The sequence below is a fragment of the Coregonus lavaretus genome (assembly GCF_964263955.1).
Source record: "Coregonus lavaretus genome assembly, chromosome: 15".
NCBI classification, from domain to species: domain Eukaryota; kingdom Metazoa; phylum Chordata; class Actinopteri; order Salmoniformes; family Salmonidae; genus Coregonus; species Coregonus lavaretus.
The window spans coordinates 22732199-22756687 of NC_140002.1; the positions used below are offsets into that span (position 1 = coordinate 22732199).

The 24489-nt window shown below is 42.5% G+C and overlaps 2 protein-coding genes across 2 annotated transcripts in view; one reads left to right on the plus strand and one right to left on the minus strand.

Annotated features, from left to right (window-relative positions):
- Positions 1–483: 483 nt before the first annotated feature.
- myl10 (myosin, light chain 10, regulatory) lies at positions 484–5672 on the plus strand (the record flags this gene model as incomplete). The annotated part of the gene is made up of 5 exons (XM_084177877.1): positions 484–646; positions 2413–2517; positions 2756–2834; positions 5158–5206; positions 5568–5672. Exons 1-5 carry the CDS (start codon positions 535–537, stop codon positions 5670–5672), a joined length of 450 nt encoding a protein of 149 aa, XP_084034003.1. The 5' UTR covers positions 484–534.
- Positions 5673–7642: 1970 nt separating this feature from the next.
- The window catches only part of LOC311143078 (collagen alpha-1(XXVI) chain-like), a gene marked incomplete at both ends in the record, with an annotated part of 50923 nt that continues 34076 nt past the window's right edge, over positions 7643–24489 (minus strand). The window contains 11 exons of the mRNA XM_084178885.1: positions 7643–7800; positions 8023–8107; positions 11740–11784; positions 11878–11913; positions 12045–12107; positions 14322–14374; positions 14557–14640; positions 18990–19112; positions 19272–19379; positions 19574–19700; positions 19849–19910. Coding sequence (XP_084035011.1) covers positions 7643–7800; positions 8023–8107; positions 11740–11784; positions 11878–11913; positions 12045–12107; positions 14322–14374; positions 14557–14640; positions 18990–19112; positions 19272–19379; positions 19574–19700; positions 19849–19910 — 944 coding nt within the window. The remainder of the gene's footprint in view (positions 7801–8022; positions 8108–11739; positions 11785–11877; positions 11914–12044; positions 12108–14321; positions 14375–14556; positions 14641–18989; positions 19113–19271; positions 19380–19573; positions 19701–19848; positions 19911–24489) is intronic.

Below are 24489 nucleotides of genomic sequence, written 5' to 3' on the forward strand. Positions count from 1 at the left end.
TGCAGTAAATTATGACTTATCATTACTCACTATTATTACTTATCATGAAATATAACAGTAATTATATTATTACTGTTATATTACTGTTATATTACATGATACTGTCAATACTTCAAAATGTCAGTGTATGCAATCTGTATCAAAATGTATGCAAGCTGTTGTTATTCATCATAACCTCAAAGTAATGGTAATTTTCCTGTGTACAGATGTAGGATCTTATTTTGATCAGCCTGTTGCAGGATAACTTTACATTGCAGTACATTTAGTGTATTTGAGGTTTGAAAAGGCTCCTGATGTTCGGAATTTCCACTTTGAAATGTTTGACTTGATTTCCCTTTACGAAAAATGTATAAACCCCAACAAAAATGTCCATTAATTATAATCCACATACTGTAATAATTCACAATTCCTGTTGCTGCAAAATTTATTTTCCTGCTGTAGCATACTGGCTCAAATTAAAATCCTACATCTGTATCTCAGGCACCCAAAAAGGCAAAGAAGAAGGCAGCAGAGGCCAGCTCCAATGTGTTCTCCATGTTTGAGCAAGCCCAGATCCAGGAGTTCAAGGAGGCTTTCACCATCATGGACCAGAACAGAGACGGTTTCATTGACAAGAGTGACCTGAGGGACACCTTCTGTGCTCTGGGTGAGCTAAGGCAAATGCTAGTAACTCCTCTGGAGAATGACCCTTTGCAGTATTAAAGGGGTGGCGCGGTTATCTTCCTTGGAGAAGTAGTTACATAAGGGATAATCAACAAGGGCTATGCGTTCTATGGAGAATAATGAACACCTTCCACGACACGCTAGCGGAGTTGCATTATTTTCCAGAGAACGCATAGAGCCCCGAGTTGATCATCCCATTTATACTATGGCTATAATTTAACACATTTGGCTCTAGAAATGTGTTAATTTGCTGGATGAAATGTGTTCGACACCCACTGAAGTAGCTAGCAAATTTACTAGACAGCTACAGTAGTTGCCTTGGTAACCAAACATACTTGCTAATTTAGCTTGCTAAAATCTATGACATTAAAATGCCTATTTACTCTGTTCAATCTGACTGCGCAATCCACTGTCTCATCAGCCCAGCCAAGCAATTTACAAACTTGATCTCCACTATAAAAAGCATCCAGACATTATCTCACATTTCTTTTAGACTAACATTTAGTTTTCAACAGCGGAGATTTGTATAAACCTTGCTGTCTGTCACTCCAACGTTTGCAACATTGTTTCAATATTCAAATTCGATCTCCAACTGTCCCATAGTAATGACCGTGTCGGGAGTCGGGACGAGACAGACAGGCAGCGTTTCTTAGCCAGTCGAAATCATGAATCGGCGGTCATCCTTTTTATGGATATATACAAAGAAACGTCAATTGAAAAAAGGTAAAACGAAACAAAGTGCAGCTAGTTTGCAGCTTCAGTTTGAAGTGATTGTGTTAGCTGTGTTGTTGGCTAGCTCCTCTGAACAACAGTGTCCTGACGAGTGAGAAAATGTTCTATGCCAGGTGAAATCGCACCTCATTAGCTCATTGTTATGGATGTATCCAAATAAATGTCACTAAAAAACAGCTTAAACAAATGCAAATGCAACTACTTTGCTGTTATTCTGGCTGCACTTTTTGACGTGACTGTAAGTTCGCCGTAGTTGGCTAGCTAGCAAGCAAGGGATAAGAACGTTGCCAGCCAGTATGGCAATGGAACATTTAGAATGAATGACTGGGTCGCGTCTCTGGCAACCGAACCGATAGAACGAACAACCAGCCGGCTAGGGTAGCAACCCTAGATTTGTGTCAGGACTATATCTTGTGGAAGGATGAAATAGTATGAATACATTCATCTAAATAACGTTTTTAATGAATATGTTGTTGACCCGTTGTATAAAAGTGATAATGCCCTCGAAGCCGGTGTTTGGAGGATATATTGGTATGGTTTGCTAACAACACCCGTGCCAATATATCCTCCAAAAACCGGCTTTGTGGGCAGTATCACTTAATTATAAACTGGTTATCAGCATAATTATACCAGTAAATACATTTTTTTGTCATACCCATGGTATATGGTCTGATATACCACATCTTTCAGCCAATCAGCATTCAGGGCTCAAACCACCCAGTTTTTATAAAGGGAAATAATGCACTCTAGAATGCCCTTTAAACCAATCAGAAAAAATTCAACAATGACATGGTATAAAGTAGTTTAACACACCCTCTCTCCTCCAGCTATCTCCAATGAGACTGTAATGATTGCTTCACAAAACACAAAAATTGATTTAGAGAATGACTGATCCAAACAACCATCTCTGACCATAAGACCTGTGCTGCTGTACTTTCCCACTTTCCCCACCTGGTCATGTGAGTGATCCCACTGAACTCTGACCTGTATCTCTTCCTGTCCTGTGTGTCTCTGCAGGCCGTCTCAATGTGGGTAATGATGAGCTGGACGAGATGCTGAAGATGGCCCCTGGACCCATCAACTTCACCATCTTCCTCTCCATGTTCGGCGAGAAGTTGAAAGGTCAGGTGACACCCTTGTATGGCCGACTAGGGCTTGCACATGTCATAGATGGTGCATGACATGTAAACGGAAGCATTATGGCTAGTTATTGCTTTACAACAATCATATATTCAGACAGAAATTAAGAACTAGAATTATAATGAGGCAAATTACTACAGTATTTTCCTCAGTGACATTTTTCCACGGTGCACTGTTTAGACAGACCATCTGTATGTCTGAAACATGTATCTTCTCTCAGGTACTGATCCTGAGGAGACCATTATTAACGCCTTCAAGATCTTCGACCCTGAGGGACAGGGAGTCCTCAAGGGAGAAGAGTAAGGACTTTATGAACTCTAATACCATCAAACATTAAAACAGTACCTGTAGCTCTTTCCCCTGGGTATGCAGTACAGTCAGTAATAATCAAATTCCTAAAATGATCTAATTAGTCGCTTTAGGAATTATTCAATAAGGGCTTGATCCCGACTTAGGAATTTATGCCTTTCCTACGCATTTTTCAGTATTTGGTATTCAGACTTACCTTATTCAGTCGCATAACGCGCTCTGTAGGTGTGGTTACCTTGCGCGCTCTGAAAAAACGTATTAAACTGCTGAAAACCCGTCCACTTGCTGGCCAACAGAGTTTTCATTCAAAAGGGTTTTCAGTACATTTATCTTAAGCCATCCCTTTAAATACGGTGTACCTTTAATTAGAATTTTGGCGACAGACTCAATAGAATACATTGAGAGAACTGGGTTAGAATATAGGGATCAATAAAAGAAATCCATCTATGCATATTTGTCTCAGTTTCCACGGCAACAGGTAGATTTAAAAATACTCTGATCTTGTAGATTATTTAGGCACATTTTTGGGTTAGGAACGTATGTATGAATATGTTTTTATTTTTTTTTACTGTTTGGAGAGCCTTTATGCTCTAAATATATTGATGAATAAAAAATACAGTGGTTTGATTTATCCTGAAAGTTGTCATATTCAAATTCAATCCATAAAATATTGGAAGGTGGAAAAAAATGTACAATAGGGGTTGAACAATAATCCTATGAATCTACCCTAATTCTCATTAATCATGGAACTGTATGACAATGGTCCAGTCATCATGAACAGTGCGCCAGGCTCCAGGTTTAACCTGCTACGTGTGGTCTGAGTTCCATAATGATTCAAATAGGCTACATGTCCCAAATTATTGCACAACGTTAGCCTAATATGATCCACTAATGCTAGCGACCCTCAGGAATAACTTACAAGATGGCCGTGACAGAGGAAAGAAAGGTAAACGTAATGGAATGGAATGATGCAAAATTTCATCCACGCAGATTATGAGGGCACACAATTAAAATTCGGAATAACGGCACAGCTATTTATATCCTATTTCATTGTGGAAATGGGCCGCAATAGCCTACATGTCATGTTGATCTGATTTTCAGTTTGCTTCCATATGGCTGGTTTCACATTCGTCTCCAGAGATCATAAGGAAAAATCATCTAAAACAATTGCTATATGTATTTACAATCCGCTGTTCCAAACGGATTACACATTTACCTAGCTCTTATCAAAAGCTCTTATCAAGTTGTAAATTACAGTGCATGGAGAATGGTGTTATTTATATTGGAAAAAAATAAGTAGACGCTTTTTCCACTTAGAACCGGTATGTTCGCTAGACCTTATTCATGGTTTCCTCTTGTGTAAAGTTGGTGTAATTATGAGGGAATTAAGTCAAGGTCAGAATACAGAGTATCTGTAGACACACCTCCGCCACACCTTCATTTATTCGAGCTCCACCTCAAACGAATAGTGTGTGAATAGCATGCTTTTCTCATGCTTAAGTTCAAGGTCAGAATACGCATAGAGAGAAAAGCGCATAGAAAGGTAATTACGTTCCATTTACACATGCTTAACTCGGGTCTGAATCGGGGCCTACAGATGTAGGATCTTAATTTGATCACTCTTTTGTTTCTTGAGAATTTGCACACTTGTAGTGTATTCTAGGTTTAAAAAGTTTTGTAATTTCCACTTTAAAATGTCACTTGATTTGCCCTAATGAAAAATGTATCAACCCCTACAAAAAATGTCCATTAATTATAATCCAGATAATAATTCAAATGTCCTGTTGCTGCAGGATTATTTTCCTGCTGTAGCAAACTGGCTTAAATTAAGATCCTACATCTGTAAGTCATTAGCTACACTCTTAGAAAAAAGGGTTCCAAAAGGGTTCTTTGGCTGTCCCCATAGGATAACCCTTTTTGGTTCCAGGTAGAACCCTTTTTGGTTTCAGGTAGAACCCTTTTGGGTTCCATGTAAAACCCTTTGTGGAAAGGGTTCTACATGGAACCCAAAAGGGTTCTTCAAAGGGTTCTCCTATGGGGACAGCCAAAGCACCTTTTATTCTAAGAGTGTACTACAGTAATCTATTGAACCTCTCTTTTGTGATTTCTGATAATTATCCATCAATGATAGCTTCAGTAGTTTCATAGTCATGGATTCTTGTAGAACAATGAGACCTTTTCTTGTTGAATGTTGCATATGTTTTAGGAAATAATTAAGGAAGAAAGTGTAACTTCTTGGGGTCAACTCTGAGAAAAGAACTCCCTGTCACGGTTGATGTGCTGTACCTAACGAGTCATCGTTTTCCCTTCCAGTATCAAATATTACATCATGTCTCAGGCGGACAAGTTCACCGAAGCTGAGGTAATGTCCTTCTCTCAGGTTTCTGAGGCTCAGTGGGATTTGGGTTTGGAATCAGGTCAACCTTTTTTGGTTGACTCATATCTCATTTCCTGTCAGAGTCCCATCCATCACACAGGTCAATTTCATAGACTACATCTCTAACCCATTTATCACTGACCCTGAGCCCCATCAGCACCCAGTAACGCTATGGAACAAATGCTTCCCGCAGACCACTCCTCACAAAAGAGATCCTGTGTTTCATCACAGACCGTGAATCTGATCAGAGCCCCATCCCAATTCAGCTCAAAGTGCAAAAGGGCTAACTTAATGTATTGTTTCAATCCATGACCTAGCGTGACCTTTGTGTGCTTTACCCTTCCAGGTTGAAGACATGTTCACAAACTTCCCCCTGGACGTCGCCGGCAATCTGGACTACAAGAACCTGTGCTACGTTATCACCCACGGAGAGGAAAAGGAGGCGGAGTAAAGGAGCCAATCACAACCTTCAAATCACCTGACCAATCACTTCTGACAGCCAACTACACATCATCACCCTGTACACATGACCCGTGTCCTTTTCCACATCTCACCATTCTGACATTCAAAACGTAATAAAAAGGACTATGGTGTGTGAACAAGGCATTGTCATTTGAACTCCAAGATGACAGTGTTGAAAGTGAAGAGTTGACTGGGGTCAGAGGTAATGCTTAACAATGTATTCTATGCGAGGTGGGAATTTCCCTTTGCATATTTCAGACACCTTGAAGTTGCAGCGGTTCACAGAAGTTAAGTGAAGAAGAAGAGTGCAATAGGGATATACATAAAACACCATTCTTCAGGTTGCCCTTACACAATAGGAGTTTGGTGACTGATATGTCTAGATTCAGATTCATAGGAATTCGAGACTCAGATAAGACGAGCAATGAGCCAGAGTACATTACATTGTGCATGTAAAATACCACAAGTTATACTGAAGATCAACAAAAGACAGGTTCTTATATCATTTATATCTAATCAAAAATAGGGTACAATTAGAAATAAAAAATGTTAAGGCTAAAATCTTCTCATTTATGTGTCCTAAAATAGGCTACATTTACAATTCCATATTTATACTTTGCATTACATTCCAATCTGTACACTAGAGCCGTATCAATGGTGCAGAAAAAAACTAAGACAAAAATCCCAATCAGTCAAAATTATAGTGAATTTTATGAAAACATCTTTCTTCAAAATACTGTGCCAAAATCAAACGAAAACAAAAAACATCTACTTTAAAAAAGGGAACGTACTGTGAAACTGAACCGTTCTCCACAAAGATTAAGAAAAACTGAAACACAGAAATATGAAGTAATGAGTCAGGAAATTGTCAGAGACATGCTGTAGGGAAAGACATAACAGTTGAGCTGCAATAATAAACTGGTTACACGCTCTGCAAATGAGTTGGCAAGGACTCCACACCCAATATAACAACGGTCGTATGAGAGCTTCCAACACACAACCACATTCCATCTCCAATCCAACAGAGGTTAATTCTATTCAACCTATTTATAAATGTGGTTTTCAACAGATGCATTAAAACCATTATGTAATGTAAAAATTTGAGTTAATAATAACTCCAGACTGAAAGAAAGATAAAAGGTGGAGCTAAAAGTATGAGCAACAGGTCAAACTTTATTTTACAGTTGGCTATTCAACAGTTTCACCTGCTTCACCAGCCTACTTGTTGAAACAGGACTGCAAAGCAAGAGCGCTACCTAGTGCTACCACAGTTCATGTTACCTCAAACCATGTGAGGTGATGTAATCTGATATCAACATGCATGTCAATCTGCTCCAATGATATGCAACAGTGGCAGATACAATATCCCCTACTGCATCGAATACAGAATCATTACCATAAATATAAAACCTAAACAAAACCACATTATTTCCCTGTTGTGTTCAAATCAAATTCAAACCATCAAAAACAGAAAACAAATCTTCACAAATCTTGTAAAAAACAAACAATACAGATATTATCCAAACTCAGTCATGATATTCTTACTGAATACAGATAAAACTGTAATATATTCAGCCCACTGGCTAAACTATCGCCTTGTACACTTGGTACGTCCTACGGTTCCCAACAGGAGTATGTCATTGAGAATATGCACATATTGAGGCCAGTACCAGCCCCAAAGTTACACAATTACATTGAAATAAAATGACTACGATAATGACAACAGTACTAAAAGTCAATGTAACATTATAAACAGGCCAAATTCAAGGATCTGAGTAAGAGACGGGGTAATTTTGTGGACACTAGGACGTCCAAATCCCAGATTGATAGAATTCTGTGCTTCCATGAGGAATGACTGGTCATCCACTCTGGCCCAGAGAACACGGTACTTCTATTTCAATCTCTTACCCAATCACTGTTCATATACAAACCATGCTCTAAACCCCTTGGCAGGACCATCTAATTGCCCCTCCTCCTCACTCTTTCCTCTCCAATCAGCTTTCGGTCTCCTGTGGTGAGAGAGTGGAGCAGGGTATTGGGTCCTGCCCTTTTGTTTTTAAACATGGGCACCAGGTCTGACAGGATGTCCAGGCCAGAACCGGGTTCTAGTGGGTTCTCTGACAAATGACCAAAGAGAGAGAGAGAGGGAGGAAAGGATTGGGGATAGAGACAGAGGGAGATAAATTTAATCTCACTCTCACAAGCAGGACTCTCCAATACAACATAACTTGTCACTGACAGACACAGTGATTGCTTGGAATTGGACATAGTATATCCCTCTAACAACCCTTATTCCTAGAGACCCTGTCGTTTTCTGAGTAAGGGTGTGTGTCTCTCACCGTGAATGCCGATCATGTGCTCCAGAATGAGAACCCTCTCAGCCAGGATCTTCAGAGCCTCTCTCAGCTGCTGCACCCCCTCCCCCTGGACAGAACCACATCACTGCATCAAGTTCAGCTATCAAGCTATCAGCTTCCATCAGGAACTATATGTTAAGATCTATTCATTTATTCAAATCAAATCAAATTGTATTTGTCACACGCGCCGAATACAACAGGTGTAGACCTTACAGTGAAATGCTTACTTACAAGCCCTTAACCTAACAATGCAGTTTTAAGAAAAATAAGTGGTAAGTAAAAAATAGATAAGGAAAAAATAATTAAATAGCAGCAGTAAAATAACAGCAGCGAGGCTATATACAAGGGGTACCGGTACAGAGTCAATGTGCGAGGGCACAGGTTAGTCGAGGTAATTGAGGTAATATGTACATGTAGGTAGAGTTAAATTGACTATGCATAGATAATAAACAGAGAGTAGCAGCAGCGTAAAAGAGCGGGTGGGGGAACAATGCAAATAGTCCAGGTAGCCATTTGATTAGCTGTTCAGGAGTCTTATGGCTTGGGGGTAGAAGCTGTTAAGAAGCCTTGTGGACCTAGATTTGGCGCTCCGGTACCGCTTGCCGTGCGGTAGCAGAGAGAACAGTCTATGGCTAGGGTGACTGAAGTCTTTGACAATTTTTAGGGCCTTCCTCTGACACCGCCTGGTATAGAGGTCCTGGATGGCAGGAAGCTTGGCCCCAGTGATGTACTGGGCCGTACGCGCTACCCTCTGTAGTGCCTTGCATTCGGAGGCCGAGCAGTTGCCATACCAGGCATTGATGCAACCAGTCAGGATGCTCTCGATGGTGCAGCCGTAGAACATTTTGAGGATCTGAGGACCCATGCCAAATCTTTTCAGTCTCCTGAGGGGGAATAGGCTTTGTCATACCCTCTTAACGGCTGTATTGGTGTGTTCGGACCATGATAGTTTGTTGGTGATGTGGACACCAAGGAACTTGAAGCTCTCAACCTGCTCCACTACAGTCCCGTCGATGAGAATGGGGGCGTGCTCGGTCCTCTTTTTCCTGTAGTCCACAATCATCTCCTTTGTCTTGATCACGTTGAGGGAGAGGTTGTTACCCTGGCACCACACGGCCAGTACTCTGACCTCCTCCCTATAGGCCAGGGTTCTTCAATTCCGGTCCTGGAGGGCCGAAACACCTCTGTTTTTCATCCTCTCCTTCTAATCAGGGGCTAATTCAGACCTGGGACACCAGGTGAGTGCAATTAACTACCAGGTAGAAATAAAAAACAGAAGTGTTTCGGCCCTCCAGGACCGGAATTGAAGAACCCTGCTATAGGCTGTCTCATCGTTTTCGGTGATCAGGCCTACCACTGTTGTGTCGTCTGCAAACTTAATGATGGTGTTGGAGTCGTGCCTGGCCATGCAGTCATGGGTGAACAGGGAGTACAGGAGGGGACTGAGCACGCATCCCTGAGGGGCCCCCGTGTTGAGGATCAGCGTGGCAGATGTGTTGTTACCTACCCTTACCACCTGGGGGCGGCCTGTCAGGAAATCCAGGATCCAGTTGCAGAGGGAGGTGTTTAGTCCCAGGGTCCTTAGCTTAGTGATGAGCTTTGAGGGCACTATGGTGTTGAACACTGAGCTGTAGTCAATGAATAGCATTCTCACGTAGGTGTTCCTTTTGTACAGGTGGGAAAGGGCAGTGTGGAGTGCAATAGAGATTGCATCATCTGTGGATCTGTTGGGGCGGTATGCAAATTGAGTGGGTCTAGGGTTTCTGGGATAATGGTGTTGATGTGAGCCATGACCAGCCTTTCAAAACACTTCATGGCTACAGACGTGAGTGCTACAGGTCGATAGTCATTTAGGCAGGTTACCTTAGTGTTCTTGGGCACAGGGACTATGGCGTCTGCCTGAAACATGTTGGTATTACAGACTCAGTCAGGGACAGGTTGAAAATGTCAGTGAAGACACTTGCCAGATGGTCAGCGCATGCTCTGAGTACATGTCCTGGTAATCCATCTGGCCCTGCGGCCTTGTTAATGTTGATCTGTTTAAAGGTCTTACTCACATCGGCTACGGAGAGCGTGATCACACAGTCGTCCGGAACAGCTGATGCTCTCATGCATGCTTCAGTGTTGCTTGCCTCGAAGCGAGCATAGAAGTAATTTATCTCATCTGGTAGGCTCGTGTCACTGGGCAGCTCGCGGCTGTGCTTCCCTTTGTAGTCTGTAATAGTTTGCAAGCCCTGCCACATCCGATGAGCGTCGGAGCCGGTGTAGTACGATTCAATCTTAATCCTGTATTGACGCTTTGCCTGTTTGATGGTTCGTCGGAGGGCATAGCGGGATTTCTTATAAGCGTCCGGGTTAGAGTCCCGCTCCTTGAAAGCGGCAGCTCTACCCTTTAGCTCAGTGCGGATGTTGCCTGTAATCCATGGCTTCTGGTTGGGGTACTCCTCAATGCCATCGGAAGAATCCCGGAACATATTCCAGTCTGTGCTAGAAAAACAGTCCTGTAGCTTAGCATCTGCATCATCTGACCACTTCTTTATTGACCGAGTCACTGCTTCCTGCTTTAGTTTTTGCTTGTAAGCAGGAATCCGGAGGATAGAGTTATGTTCAGATTTGCCAAATGGAGGGCGAGGGAGAGCTTTGTACGCGTCTCTGTGTGTGGAGTAAAGGTGGTCTAGAGTTTATTTTACTCTGGTTGCACATTTAACATGCTTGTAGAAATGAGGTAAAACTGATTTAAGTTTCCCTGCATTAAAGTCCACGGCCACTAGCAGCGCTGCCTCTCGATGAGCGTTTTCCTGTTTGCTTAAGGCCTTATACAGCTCATTGAGTGCGGTCTTAGTGCCAGCATCGGTTTGTGGTGGTAAATAAACAGCTACTAAAAATATAGATGAAAACTCTCCTGGTAAATAGTGTGGTCTACAGCTTATCATGAGATACACTACCTCAGGCAAGCAAAACCTCCAGACTTCCTTAATATTAGATTTTGTGCACCAGCTGTTGTTTACAAATATACACAGACCGCCACCCCTTGTCTTACCAGAGGCAGATGTTCTATCTTGCCGATGCAGCGTATATCCCGCCAGCTGTATGTTATCCATGTCGTCGTTCAGCCACGACTCGGTGAAATGTAAGATATTACAGTTTTTTATGTCCCGTTGGTAGGATATCCGTGATCGTAGTTAGTCTATTTTGTTATCCAATGATTGTTGGCTGATAGGACTGATGGTAGAGGCAGATTACCCACTCGACGTTGGATCCTTACAAGGCACCCCGACCTACATCCCCGATATCTCTGTCTCTTTCTTATGCGAATGACCAGGTTTTGGGCCTTGTCGGGTGTCCTTTGCGTCCGACTCGTTAAAGAAAAAACATTCATCCAGTACGAGGTGAGTAATCGCAGTCCTGATATCCAGAAGCTCTTTTCGGTCATAAGAGATGGTGGCAGAAACATTATGTACAAAATAAGTTACAAATAACGCGAAAAAACACACACAATAGCACAATTGGTTAGGTGCCCGTAAAACGGCAGACTTCTCCTCCGGCGACATTCTCAATTACAGTACAATTATGGTATACTGTATTACTACTACATACTACTACTGTGCTACTATTATGTCTGCTTTTTCATAAGAGTGAGGTATTGAAGATGTGTCTCTGTGGACTATTAAATCATATAGAGGGAATGTGTAGGGTCACCTCAGCCTGGCTATCTTCTGGCTCACCCTTTGGCCCTGGTACACCCTAAAAACAGCATCACAAATGGAAAAAACACAGGTGGTTGGCAAAGATAACAATTTGTATATATGTTTAAAAGCAGGCATGTTGTATCCTCACTGGCTGGCCATGTTCTCCCCTGAGTCCTGGGGGTCCCTGTGAGGAGACAGAGGCTGTATGAGCGATGTAGACTCATCTCATGTATAGACTGTACATAGAGCATTTCAGAGTGGAATTCCCATCAAATAGAGTAATCTTCATTCACTTTAAAGGCAGCCAAACCTCACCCTTTCACCGGAGTCTCCTTTAGGTCCACGATCCCCAGGCTTGCCTGAGGGACCAACACCAGCCTGGAACACAGAGATAGAATTTCTTGCACTATTCTCCCTTTGACATCAATGTATGATTTACAAGAATAACAAGCACATACAGTGGGTCTTGGAATGATTGGATCCTTTGATAAAGATGAGATACTAATAAAATTGCTCAGAGAAAGAGATTGTGTTTAACAAGTAATAAAAAAAAGATAAAAAAGATAGTGGTCAAAATGATTGGATCCTCTGTTTTCAATACTACAGCCACTGGCGTACCAGACATCCCTGTAGCCCTCGCAAGGCAGGGGGGCCCATGAGCTCTGGGGGCCCATGCACCTGTCATCAATGTCTATTTTTATTTAATAAATCATTTTGACAGTAACCCTCCAAAAAGTAATTCATAAACCTTTCTAATTTCCATATGTACTAGGAAGTGAATGAAAAAGTGCTTCAGGCCTTGAAAAATAAAAAACGTAATTATTTAAAGTAAGGGGATGTTGGTGAACAAATGCCGTGGTCAAGGCTACAATGGTGCCAGTGCAATGAGTGGAGCTTATTCAGGTGTTCAAAAGCGCATATCAGGCCGAGAGCCTAATTATTTGTAGGTAGTTTTAGTTGCAATAGTCTATTTAAGACTTGAGACAATTGAGACATGGATTGTGTATTCACCCACTCAGAGGGTGAATGGGCAAGACAAAATATTTAAGTGCCTTTGAACGGGGTACGATAGTAGGTGCCAGGCACACTGGTTTAAGTGTGTCAAGAACTGCAATGCTGCTGGGTTTTTCACGCTCAACAGTTTCCCGTGTGTATAAAGAATGGTCCACCACCCAAAGGACATCCAGCCAACTTGACACAATTGTGGGAAGCATTGGAGTCAACATGGGCCAGCATCCCTGTGGAATGTTTTCGACACCTTGTAGAGTCCATTCCCTGACGAATTGAGGCTGTTCTGAGGGCAAAGGGGTTACAACTCAATATTAGGAAGGTGTTCCTAATGGTTTGTACACTCAGTGTATAATGCACAATGTCTCAGGAAAGACTGTCTGGGTTGGCAGACTGGTCTCATGGACTAGACGTAACATAGTAAATGTAAATCCGGGACACTGAAATTAGTATTATATGTTACGTTTGGTTATATAAGATAGAAGGTCACAACGCAAAAACGAAAGGAGGGTGGTTGATCGGGGTGGATGGGTGGGCGTATAATGCGAACGTCTAGCAACCCAAAGGTTGCGTGTTCCAATCTCATCACAGACAACTTTAGCATTTTAGCTAATTAGCAACTTTGCAACTAGTTACTACTTTGCAATAACCAGGAAGCTGAAACTTGGCCGCAAGTGAATCTTCCAGCAAGACAATAATCCCAAGCACACATCAAAATCCACAAAGAAATTCTTTATTGACTACTAAATAGAATGTTGCAATGGCCATCTCAGTCTTCGGACTTGAACCCCATTAAAAACCTGTGGTTTGAGTTGAAGAGGGCAGTCCATAAGTGCAGACGAAGGATATCAAGGATCTGGAAAGATTCTGTATGGAGGAATGGTCTAAGAACCATCCCTTCTCCAATCTCATTATTGTTCTTAGAAATAGGCTCAGTGTTGTTATCCTCGCAAGGGGAGGGTGCTGGAGTACTGAAAACAGGGAATACAATGTCAAGGCGTCAGTGTAATGCGGTAGGCGAAGTCAGGCGCAGGACACAGAGCTAATCAGAAGGCGTACTTTACTCGAAGGTAAAAGAAAGAACAACAACCTCCACGCAGGGAGGGAACAAACCCGCACACTAACGACAGCCGAAACATGAACAAACACACACAACACACAGTGTGAGACAGAGGGTTAAATAGGGAAGACATAACTACATAATGGGAAACAGGTGTGACCAATAAAGAAAAAACAAGTCGAACATAGATACATGGATCGGTAGCAGCTAGTACTCCGGTGACGACGAACGCCGAAGCCTGCCCGAGCAAGGAGGAGGGGCAGCCTCGGCTGAATCCGTGACATACAATATTTATTTATGTATTACTTGTTAAACAAAATCTCTTTATCTGAGCAATTGTATTCATATAAAATAATATAATTCTTTAATTTTTTTGAGCATACAATATAGCTCAGTATTTTGTATTATTTATTCGATAGTCTTTTTTGCTCATCTTTATCAAGGGATCTAATAATTCAGGACCCCACTATCTCAAGTTAGGATTCTGTTGCAGGATGTACATGAAAGTCCAATGTTATACATACGTTTCTCCCTGGGGTACCTGGGATTCCAGCAGGCCCCGTGGGTCCCGGACGGCCTCAGGAGATGGAAAATGGAGATGATAGTTTTCCCAAATATTCTGACAATATCCACTTAAATGTCCCACTTGGTGGCTAGCTGATATGGGGAAGTAGTATTCTAATTTCCCCTAATTAACATTATGACACTATTATCATTATGGCTTAATGGTCATGCCAGCAGGGGTGTGAGTGTTTTTACCTGGGGGTCCAGGGGATCCGGTAGAGCCTGGGGGACCGGTCACAGCTCTCTGGTTGTTCCGTGAATGGAGCGCAGCCTCTTCATCTGTGCCCAAAACAGAAACAGCCATGGGTTAGGTGCAACAGGTGGTCACTGTGCTCTAATTACATAGTACATGTACACTACCGTTCAAAAGTTTGGGGTCACTTAGAAATGTCCTTGTTTTTAAAAGAAAAGCAATTTTTTTGTCCATTAAAATAACATCAAATTGATCAGAAATATAGTGTAGACATTGTTAATGTTGTAAATGGCTATTGTAGCTGGAAACGGCTGATTTTTTATGGAATATCTACATAGGCGTACAGAGTTCCATTATCAGCAACCATCAGTCCTGTGTTCCAATGGCACGTTGTGTTTGCTAATCCAAGTTTATCATTTTAAAAAGGCTAATTGATCATTAGAACACCCTTTTGCAATTATGTTAGCACAGCTGAAAACTGTTGTGCTGATTAAAGAAGCAAAAAAACTGACCTTCTTGAGACTAGTTGAGTATCTGGAGCATCAGCAATTGTGGGTTCGATTACAGGCTGAAAATGGCCAGAAACAAATAACTTTCTTCTGAAACTCGTCAGTATATTCTTGTTCTGAGAAATGAAGGCTATTCCATGTGAGAAATTGCCAAGAAACTGAAGATCTCGTACAACGCTGTGTACTACTCCCTTCACAGAACAGCGCAAACTGGCTCTAACCAGAATAGAAAGAGGAGTGGGAGGCCCTGGTGCACAACTGAGCAAGAGGACAAATACATTAGAGTGTCTAGTTTGAGAAACAGACGCCTCACAGTTCCTCAACTGGCAGATTCATTAAATAGTACCCGCAAAACACCAGTCTCAACGTCAACAGTGAAGAGGCGACTCCGGGATGCTGACCTTCTAGGCAGAGTTGCAAAGAAAAAGCCATATCTCAGACTGACCAATAAAAAGAAAAGATTAAGATGGGCAAAAGAACACAGAGTATGGACTTTTTCTTTGCAACTCTGCTTAGGTCAGCATCCCGGAGTCGCCCCTTCACTGTTGACGTTGAGACTGGTGTTTTGCGGGTACTATTTAATGAAGCTGCCAGTTGAGGACCTGTAAGGACCAGTATGCGCTGTTCTGTGAAGGGAGTAGTACACAGCGTTGTACGAGATCTTCAGTTTCTTGGCAATTTCTCGCATTGAATAGCCTTCATTTCTCAGAACAAGAATAGACTGACGAGTTTCAGAAGAAAGTTCATTGTTTCTGGCCATTTTGAGCCTGTAATCGAACCCACAGTTGCTGATGCTCCAGATACTCAACTAGTCTCAAGAAGGTCAGTTTTATTGCTTCTTTAATCAGCACAACAGTTTTCAGCTGTGCTAACATAATTGCAAAAGGGTTTTCTAATGATCAATTAGCCTTTTAAAATGATAAACTTGGATTAGCAAACACAACATGCCATTGGAACACAGGACTGATTGTTGCTGATAATGGGCCTCTGTATGCCTATGTAGATATTCCGTTAAAAATCAGCTGTTTCCAGCTACAATAGCCATTTACAACATTAACAATGTCTACACTGTATTTCTGATCAATTTGATGTTATTTTAATGGACAAAAAAATGGCTTTTCTTTCGAAAACAAGGACATTTCTAAGTGACCCCAAACGTTTGAACGGTAGTGTATGTATTGCATGTATGTACTTCGAGTTTGAGTTAAGAGTACTTCCATTATTGACATACTGTAGTTCTGGTGGTATTTTGGGTTGTGAATTATTGTCAAACATTGGAGATGATAGGTTGTCTTGGTTGGTTGTCACTGTGGGTGTGTTGTGAGGTAGCGCCACACCCATCATGGTCATTGGTTGAGGTAGGGAGCAGAAACTCCGAGAGGGATCAACAGGAGGAAACTCCAATATTCTTAGGAGCAGCAATGCCACTGGAACACATTTCTGGTACACTATAGACTTGTCTGAATTAGACTACTTACTGTAGTGAACACACACACCCACACCCACACACAAACACACTTATCACTCAGCTAAAACAGGTCTCTCTCTCTCTACTCTTCCTCCTAACCTCAAACTACCTGCAGCATTGAGGTTTGACTTGAGAACCTCGCCTTGCATTTTATTGAGCAGTTTCTGGCTCCGAGGCGGCCCAGGGTTGCCAGATTCAGGCTGCTGTGCTGACAGGTTACAAATTGGGTCTGATTTACAGCAGGCAGACTGCAGCCAGAGCCCAGGCTTAAACAAAGCCAGCCCACCACAATAATTAAATACAGCTTTCCATAGACATCCGAGTGGGAGCATTTTGCCCTCTGCTGGTCAAAACTGTGAAATGCCTCAGATGGAGGTCAATTGAACATGTCAAATCAAATCAAATCAAATCAAATCAAATTTTATTGGTCACATGCGCCGAATACAACAGGTGCAGACATTACAGTGAAATGCTTACTTACAGCCCTTAACCAACAGTGCATTTATTTTAAACAAAAAAGTAAGAATAAAACAACAACAAAAAAGTGTTGAGAAAAAAAAGAGCAGAAGTAAAAAATAAAGTGACAGTAGGGAGGCTATATATACAATAGAATAAAGTGACAGTAGGGAGGCTATATATACAGGGGGGTACCGTTGCATAGTCAATGTGCGGGGGCACCGGCTAGTTGAGGTAATATGTACATGTGGGTAGAGTTAAAGTGACTATGCATAAATACTTAACAGAGTAGCAGCAGCGTAAAAAGGATGGGGTGGGGGGGCAGTGCAAATAGTCCGGGTAGCCATGATTAGCTGTTCAGGAGTCTTATGGCTTGGGGGTAGAAGCTGTTGAGAAGTCTTTTGGACCTAGACTTGGCACTCCGGTACCGCTTGCCGTGCGGTAGCAGAGAGAACAGTCTATGACTAGGGTGACTGGAGTCTTTGACAATTTTGAGGGCCTTCCTCTGACACCGCCTGGTATAGAGGTCCTGGATGGCAGGGAGCTTTGCCCCAGTGATGTACTGGGCCGTACGCACTACCCTCTGTAGTGCCTTGCGGTCAGAGGCCAAGCAGTTGCCATACCAGGCGGTGATGCAACCAGTCAGGATGCTCTCGATGGTGCAGCTGTAGAATTTTTTGAGGATCTGAGGACCCATGCCAAATCTTTTTAGTCTCCTGAGGGGGAATAGGCTTTGTCGTGCCCTCTTCACGACTGTCTTGGTGTGTTTGGACCATGATAGTTCGTTGGTGATGTGGACACCAAGGAACTTGAAGCTCTCAACCCGTTCCACCACAGCCCCGTCGATGAGAATGGGGGCGTGCTCAGTGTCTAGACTTCTCCAGCTTACAGTTTTACAATCCATAGAGTTTAGCCAAAGTAATCTATTAAATGTTACAGCATGAATTAATAAGGCCTACATATGCTATATGTTTAGTTTCATTTGAGGTCATTGTCTCTCTAACACTCATACATCACTACCACTGACTGCCCTCCTCCCCTAGTGTGCATATTTATTTCTGGTTGGAACCATTCTTCACTATTAGACTTCACATGTCTCACACAGATAATAGTACTACATGAAGAAGGTGATAAGGCCACTCCAGCATTACAGGAACCTTCTAGTCATCCATACAGCAGTCAACTGACATCTGTCTGAACCATCATCATCATCCACTAAGTCAACTTTATGGTTTATGGGGACTCACTATTGATTGATAAGATATGTGTTTTTGCAATGTAGACATTATCAGGTATTTGGATCCAATAAAACCTACATGATAAAACCTATATGACTTTTTTCCATAGTCTTGTGAGGGCTCAGTATATAAGCCCTCATTCTTCCTCTGAGTGTGGCTATATTATAGCTCTTGGCAGACCTTTTGCCTGTTGTCCAATGAGGGTTCTTCGTGTAGGAATAGAGCATTTTAACAGGCAGAGAGTGGGCTGTTCCACTGATGGACTTCCCAGATATGGGCCAATGGGACACCTAGCAGAGGTGAACATGCTAAACTATACTGTACATAGACCCCTATAACTTCATAAATTGTCCGTGAACAGTGGGCTATAGGTGAGACTGCACATTGCATGTCAATTGGCTTTAAGGGGTGTCATGACATATTTTTCTTTCTTCCATAAAATGTTCCCCAGGTGGAAGAGGCTTGTGGAAATAGGTGGGAGAGTAATGTCTCCCAATGTTATCAATTGATTGCTATCAGTAATTTACTATTGAAACAAGGTCTCCAGATATACAATATGTTTGGCAGATGGCCCTGAAATAATGGATATTCCAAAACGTTCTAGATGTCAAACTGTCAATGGCAAGAAAGGGGTCAAAAATCACGATACTCCTGAAACACTTTCAGAATGAAACATCATTCATATAAATCCCTATAGGGCCTATGGCTTACATTTCTTGCTGTAGTTCTTGACTTTAATTTATTGGTGTAGCAGGGATACTCACACTGGCCCAGCTCCCTCAGACCAAACACGTCTCCTCTGTGAGAGAAGGAAGAGGCTGGCCCCGGAGGCCCCGCTGGCCCAGGTACACCTATCTCCCCTGTGGCTCCTCGCTGGCCCTGGGGCCCTGTGGGAACCAGAGCACAGTCAGCCTCAACACAACACTGTCCTTACACACACCATGCACATCTAATGTGTGAACATGCATTTGTGCAAGTGTCAAACTGCTTTGTACCTTAAGTGATAGTGTATGGGTGAGATACAGAGGTGGGGGGAAGACTTATACCTCTGGGTCCCATGGGTCCAGGTTTCCCTGCGAGGCCTGTCTCTCCGGTGCGTCCAGGGGGTCCCGCCACACCTGGGGGTCCAGCTGGCCCTAGGGGGCCTCTGGCTCCTTGGAAAACAAAACTAGTTAACAACTCAGACAGAATCTCACCAGATTCAGACACTTCTTTAAACATTTGGTGCACTTTTCTGAAAATCCATAACATAACAGAGTGAAACAGCTGCCATGTAAAATTATGGAGGAAGAAAAGTGAATAGTTAACCATCTGAGCTTCAGTGAGGTCCTGCTGTAAAGCGTCTCACCAGGTAGGCCGATGGCGGGGGGAGTGATGAGGGTGGGCTTGGGTGCTCCCACCTCGTTATCTGATGACCCATCTGGGGAGTATCTGAATAGGAGAGGTGGTGGTCCCGCCTCCTCCAGCAACACAATCTGACACAAAATGAAGGAAGATTTGTGTTCAGCCCTGCTGAGATAGGATCTAGATTTTTGAGAATACCAGGCATTTGTGAGGTCTCATTACATTAATGTACTGTATGTAGTACTGTTTTAATGACAGGTTTGGTTGCTGCAAGCTTACCTTGGATTCAAGCATAGTCAGTCTATCATTCATATCAGCATAGCCAGTGCAGTTCATACATTCTAAGGAGAGAGAAAGAAAGAAAGAGATATGGGTAAGTAAGTGATACAGTGTAGCATGTTGCTTCAAATTAGAGATACTAGATTAACTCTCAAATTAGCAGAAACAGGTGAGACTAACACCTTTGTCCTTTCAATCCATCCATACCAATTCACGGTGCATCAATGTGTAATAATGCAATTCCAATAGTAGGGAATATCAGAAAAGACAGGCTTGGTTTTGCATAAGAAGATACACATTTCCTAAACCAGACTAGCGCAAAAGAGAAAACAAACGCACTGTGTTGGCCCAGACTGTGTTGTTGTAAGAGAGAGAGGGTTAATGTAGTGGCTGGGACATTATGAAGTGAGCCAGTCAAAGCATCAGCACATTGCCAAGATGACACAGGATGGATAGACAGCAACCTCCCGGTGCTCAGATGACATATGGGCTGGAGAGAGGGAGCGAGAGTAGGGTGAGAGAGGTGAGAGATGTCGAAAATGACGGAGAGAGAGACAGAAAGAGAAATAGATAGATAGAGGAAGAGTGAAAGAGAGAGACGTCAAGCTTGCCTGGCAGCCTCCCTGACCATCTATCTTTTCTCTTTGCCAGAGAAAAAACCCTTCCCTTCTCCTTTGCCAATTCTACCAACTCCTGGCAAAAGTGTCCTTCTCTGTCAGGCTGCACTGACATTTGGCATCTGCCATGTGTTCAGACGGCACCGCCACTCTGCCCCACTCCAGTGCCCGACAGAGACACCTGCCACGGTCCACCACCTCTGACAGGACAGCCTTACCGCTGTCTGTTGCCAGGTGCCCATCTCTGTGCCAACATGCCATCGGAACATCACGCCATGAAGGGCAGAGAGGAGCCAGGGCCATGCTGTCCTAAAATGCCCTTCATACTGCATTTACATAACATTTCACACAAATTCTCAAAGCACCTTATGTTGTCTGTCTGGCGTAACTCTATGGAACTGGAGTCGGTTTGGATAAAAGCATCTGCTAAATGGCATATATGATTTATTATATTATTATTATATTATATATTATATATTGATTATGCCATGTGGATGTGGTTATTAATAAGTAGAAAGAACATTTCTGGCCTAAAAGTTTTTCCAGTTCTCTGAGTAATGAATGTGACATCAGTATGAAGGTGGTCTAATTCATCAGCTTGTTCTCAGCTCATTAGGTAGGTGTGGTGTGTGCTGGGATTGGGAATCATGGAACATAGCAAGACCTGAGGTGGGATGCCAAAGAGACAGAAAAGGGAATGTGACGACTTCATGAACAGATCAGAAAGAGACCTTAAAACGCATTGTTACACTGTTATAAAATGTGTTTACACTGTTATTTTAAACTTAAATCCAATTGTATAAACTATTTTCTTTAGGAGGTTTAGTTGCTGTCATGTACACAAAACACTGCAGTTCATGAAGGTCGTTCTAAGCATAGGCCTGACGTGCATTGCCTTGATCAACCCCTAGAATATTGTTAATTCCCAATCCTCTCTCCCTGGCTATGTTTTCAATCTTGTAAGAAATATAATTCCCACATACAGTATCAGTAGATTAAGTAGACAAAGGATCTGACCGAGGACTACAGGAAACAGAGGGGCTAGCACGCCCCCATCCACATCGATGGGGCTGTAGTGGAGAGGGTCGAGTGCTTCAAGTTCCTCTGTGTCCACATCACTAAGGAATTAACATGGTCCACACACACCCACACAGTTATGAAGAGGGCACGACAGCGCCTCTTCCCCCTCAGCAGGCTGAAAATATTTGGCATGGGCCCTCAGATCCTCAAAAATGTCTACAGCTGTACCATTGAGAGCATCTTGACTGGCTGCATCACCGGCTGTTACGGCAACTGAAAGGCACCCGACCGCAAGGTGCTACAGAGGGTGGTGAGTATGCCCCAGTACATCACTGGGGCATACCAGGACCTCTATAACAGGCTTTGTCAGAGGAAGGCCCACACAAATTGTCAAAGACTCTAGTCACCCAAGCCATAGACTGTTCACCCATGGCAAGCGGTACCAGTGCACCAAGTCTGGAACCAACAGGACCCTGAACAGTTTCTACCCCCAAGTCATGAGACTGCTAAATAGCTAACAAAATGGCTACCAGGACTACCTGCATTAACCCTTTTTTGCACTAACTCTCTTGCACCCACATACACACACTACATACGCCCACACACACATAACATGCGCACACATGCATACTGACGCCACACACACACACACACACACACACACACACACACACACACACAGCTACAGCTAGCTAGCACTGCAGTGCATAAAATGTGGTGAGTAGTTGACTCAAAGGGAGAGAAAAACAATAGTTGAACAGTTTTCAACAAATTAATTTCTTCAAAAATGAATGAGAAGCGAGAGAGAGAGAGAAAGAGAGAGAGAGAGATTTTGTCATTTTTTTCACTTTCAGATTCACTTACCTAGCTAGCAAATGCAGCTGGCTAGTTTAGTTACTCAAACACATGGCTCAAACAGAGGGATGCTATGTTAGCTAGCTGGCTATGACTATCCAACACAACACTGGAACTCTTCCAAGTCAAGGTAAGCTTTTGGTTTTATTAATTTATTGCCACCGGGGCCCGCCTGTGTAACTGCTTACACTGTAACGACACTGCATGATTGTAGCGGGTTTACTAACACTTTAGTTCTATTAGCTATGTTGACTAGGACGTTACTTTAGCTAATATGGGGACAACGATGTAGGCTGTGTGTAATGGTTATGACATGGTTTGGAATGTTTTTCGACTGGTCACATACAGCTGATGTGTTGTTCATTGAAGTCCACAAACGAAGGGAAAGGGTGAGAGGAGGAGAGTGCATAGAGGCGAGAAGGAATACAACGTGGCTGCTATGAAAGTTAACTGTGTTTATGCGTGATCAGGGGTGTATTCATTCTGCCGATTCTGTTGAAAAACGTTTCTCAAACAGAAGCAAACGAAACAGGATTTGAGTCCCTGGCGGCGTAGTGTGTTACTGATGGTAGGCTTTGTTACTTTGGTCCCAGCTCTCTGCAGGTCATTCACTAATACTTATTTTCCACCATAATTTGCAAATAAATTCATTAAAAATCCTACAATGTGATTTTCTGGATTTCTTTTCCTCAATTTGTCTGTCATAGTTGACGTGTACCTATGATGAAAATTACAGGCCTCTCTCATCTTTTTAAGTGGGAGAACTTGCAGAATTGGTGGCTGACTAAATACTTTTTTCCCCCACTGTATGTATGTAGCTACCACAATTACCTTGTACCCCTGCACATCGACTCGGTACTGGTACTCCCTGTATAGGGACAGCAGGTAGGAGCGTTGGGCCAGTAACCGAAAAGTTGTTGCCCCTGAGCAAGGCAGTTAACCCACTGTTCCCTGGGCACCGAAGACGTGGATGTCCATTAAGGCAGCCCTCCGCACCTCTCTGATTCAGAGGGGTTGGGTTAAATGCGGAAGACACATTTCAGTTGAATGCATTGAGTTGTACAACTGACTAGGTATCTCCCTTTATATAGCCATTTTATTTTTACTCATCATTGTTATCCGTTGTTTACTGTGTATTTATTCCTCGTGTCACTATTTTATTTTGATTGTTTTATCTTTATCTTTAACTGTGCATTGTTGGAAAAGGACCCGTAGGTAAGCATTTCTCTGTTAGTCTACACCTGCTGTTTACGAAGCATGCGACAAATAAACATCTATTTGATTTGATAATTTGAAAAGATTTTGATTTGATTAACTAAGAGTGGTTGCACTATGTTCCATTCCATTCACAAATCCCTGGCTACAGAATATGCATTACAAAAAGACAAGAAGAGAATGGACGGTGGTGAACATCCATTGTGTCCACTGTCAATCAAGACAAACTCTGCATTGGGGTCTTTTGTCTGATGAGATACTAAAATAAAGAGAATATTGATTGAAGAGATGCAGGCCATCTGCACAGCATGTGTTAGCAGTGTGTTTGTGTGTCTGTGTGTCTGTGTGTGTGTGTGTGTATGTGTGTTTGTGTGTGCAACCTGGACTCAGGGGTAGACGTAACATAGTACATTTAAATCCGAGATACTCCAATTAGTATGATGTGTTATCCTTCTTATGATATGTATTAATTTGTGGATGTCCAACATCCATTTCATATGATATGTTACGAATTACAATTCTTATGATATGTTACGAATTGCAATTCATACAAAATGTTACGAATTGCAATTTGTACTGTATGTTACGAATTCCAATTTGTTGTGGCTGACGTTAGCTAGGTGGCTAGATGGCTAATGCTAATGTTAGCTAGGTGGCTAATGTTAGCTAGGCTAGGGGTTAGGGATAGGGGTTAAGGTTAGGGCTAAAGTTAGGGTTAAGGTTAGTAGTTATAAAGTTGCTAAAAAGTAGTAAGTAGATGCAAAGTTGCTAATTAGCTAAAATGCTAAAGTTGTCCGTGATGAGATTGGAACATGCAACCTTTGGGTTGCTAGATGTTCGTGTTATAACTTGTCCGTGATGAGATTCGAACACGCAACCTTATATTCCCACCCCGACCAACCACCCTACTTTCGTCTTTGCCTTAAGTAACCTT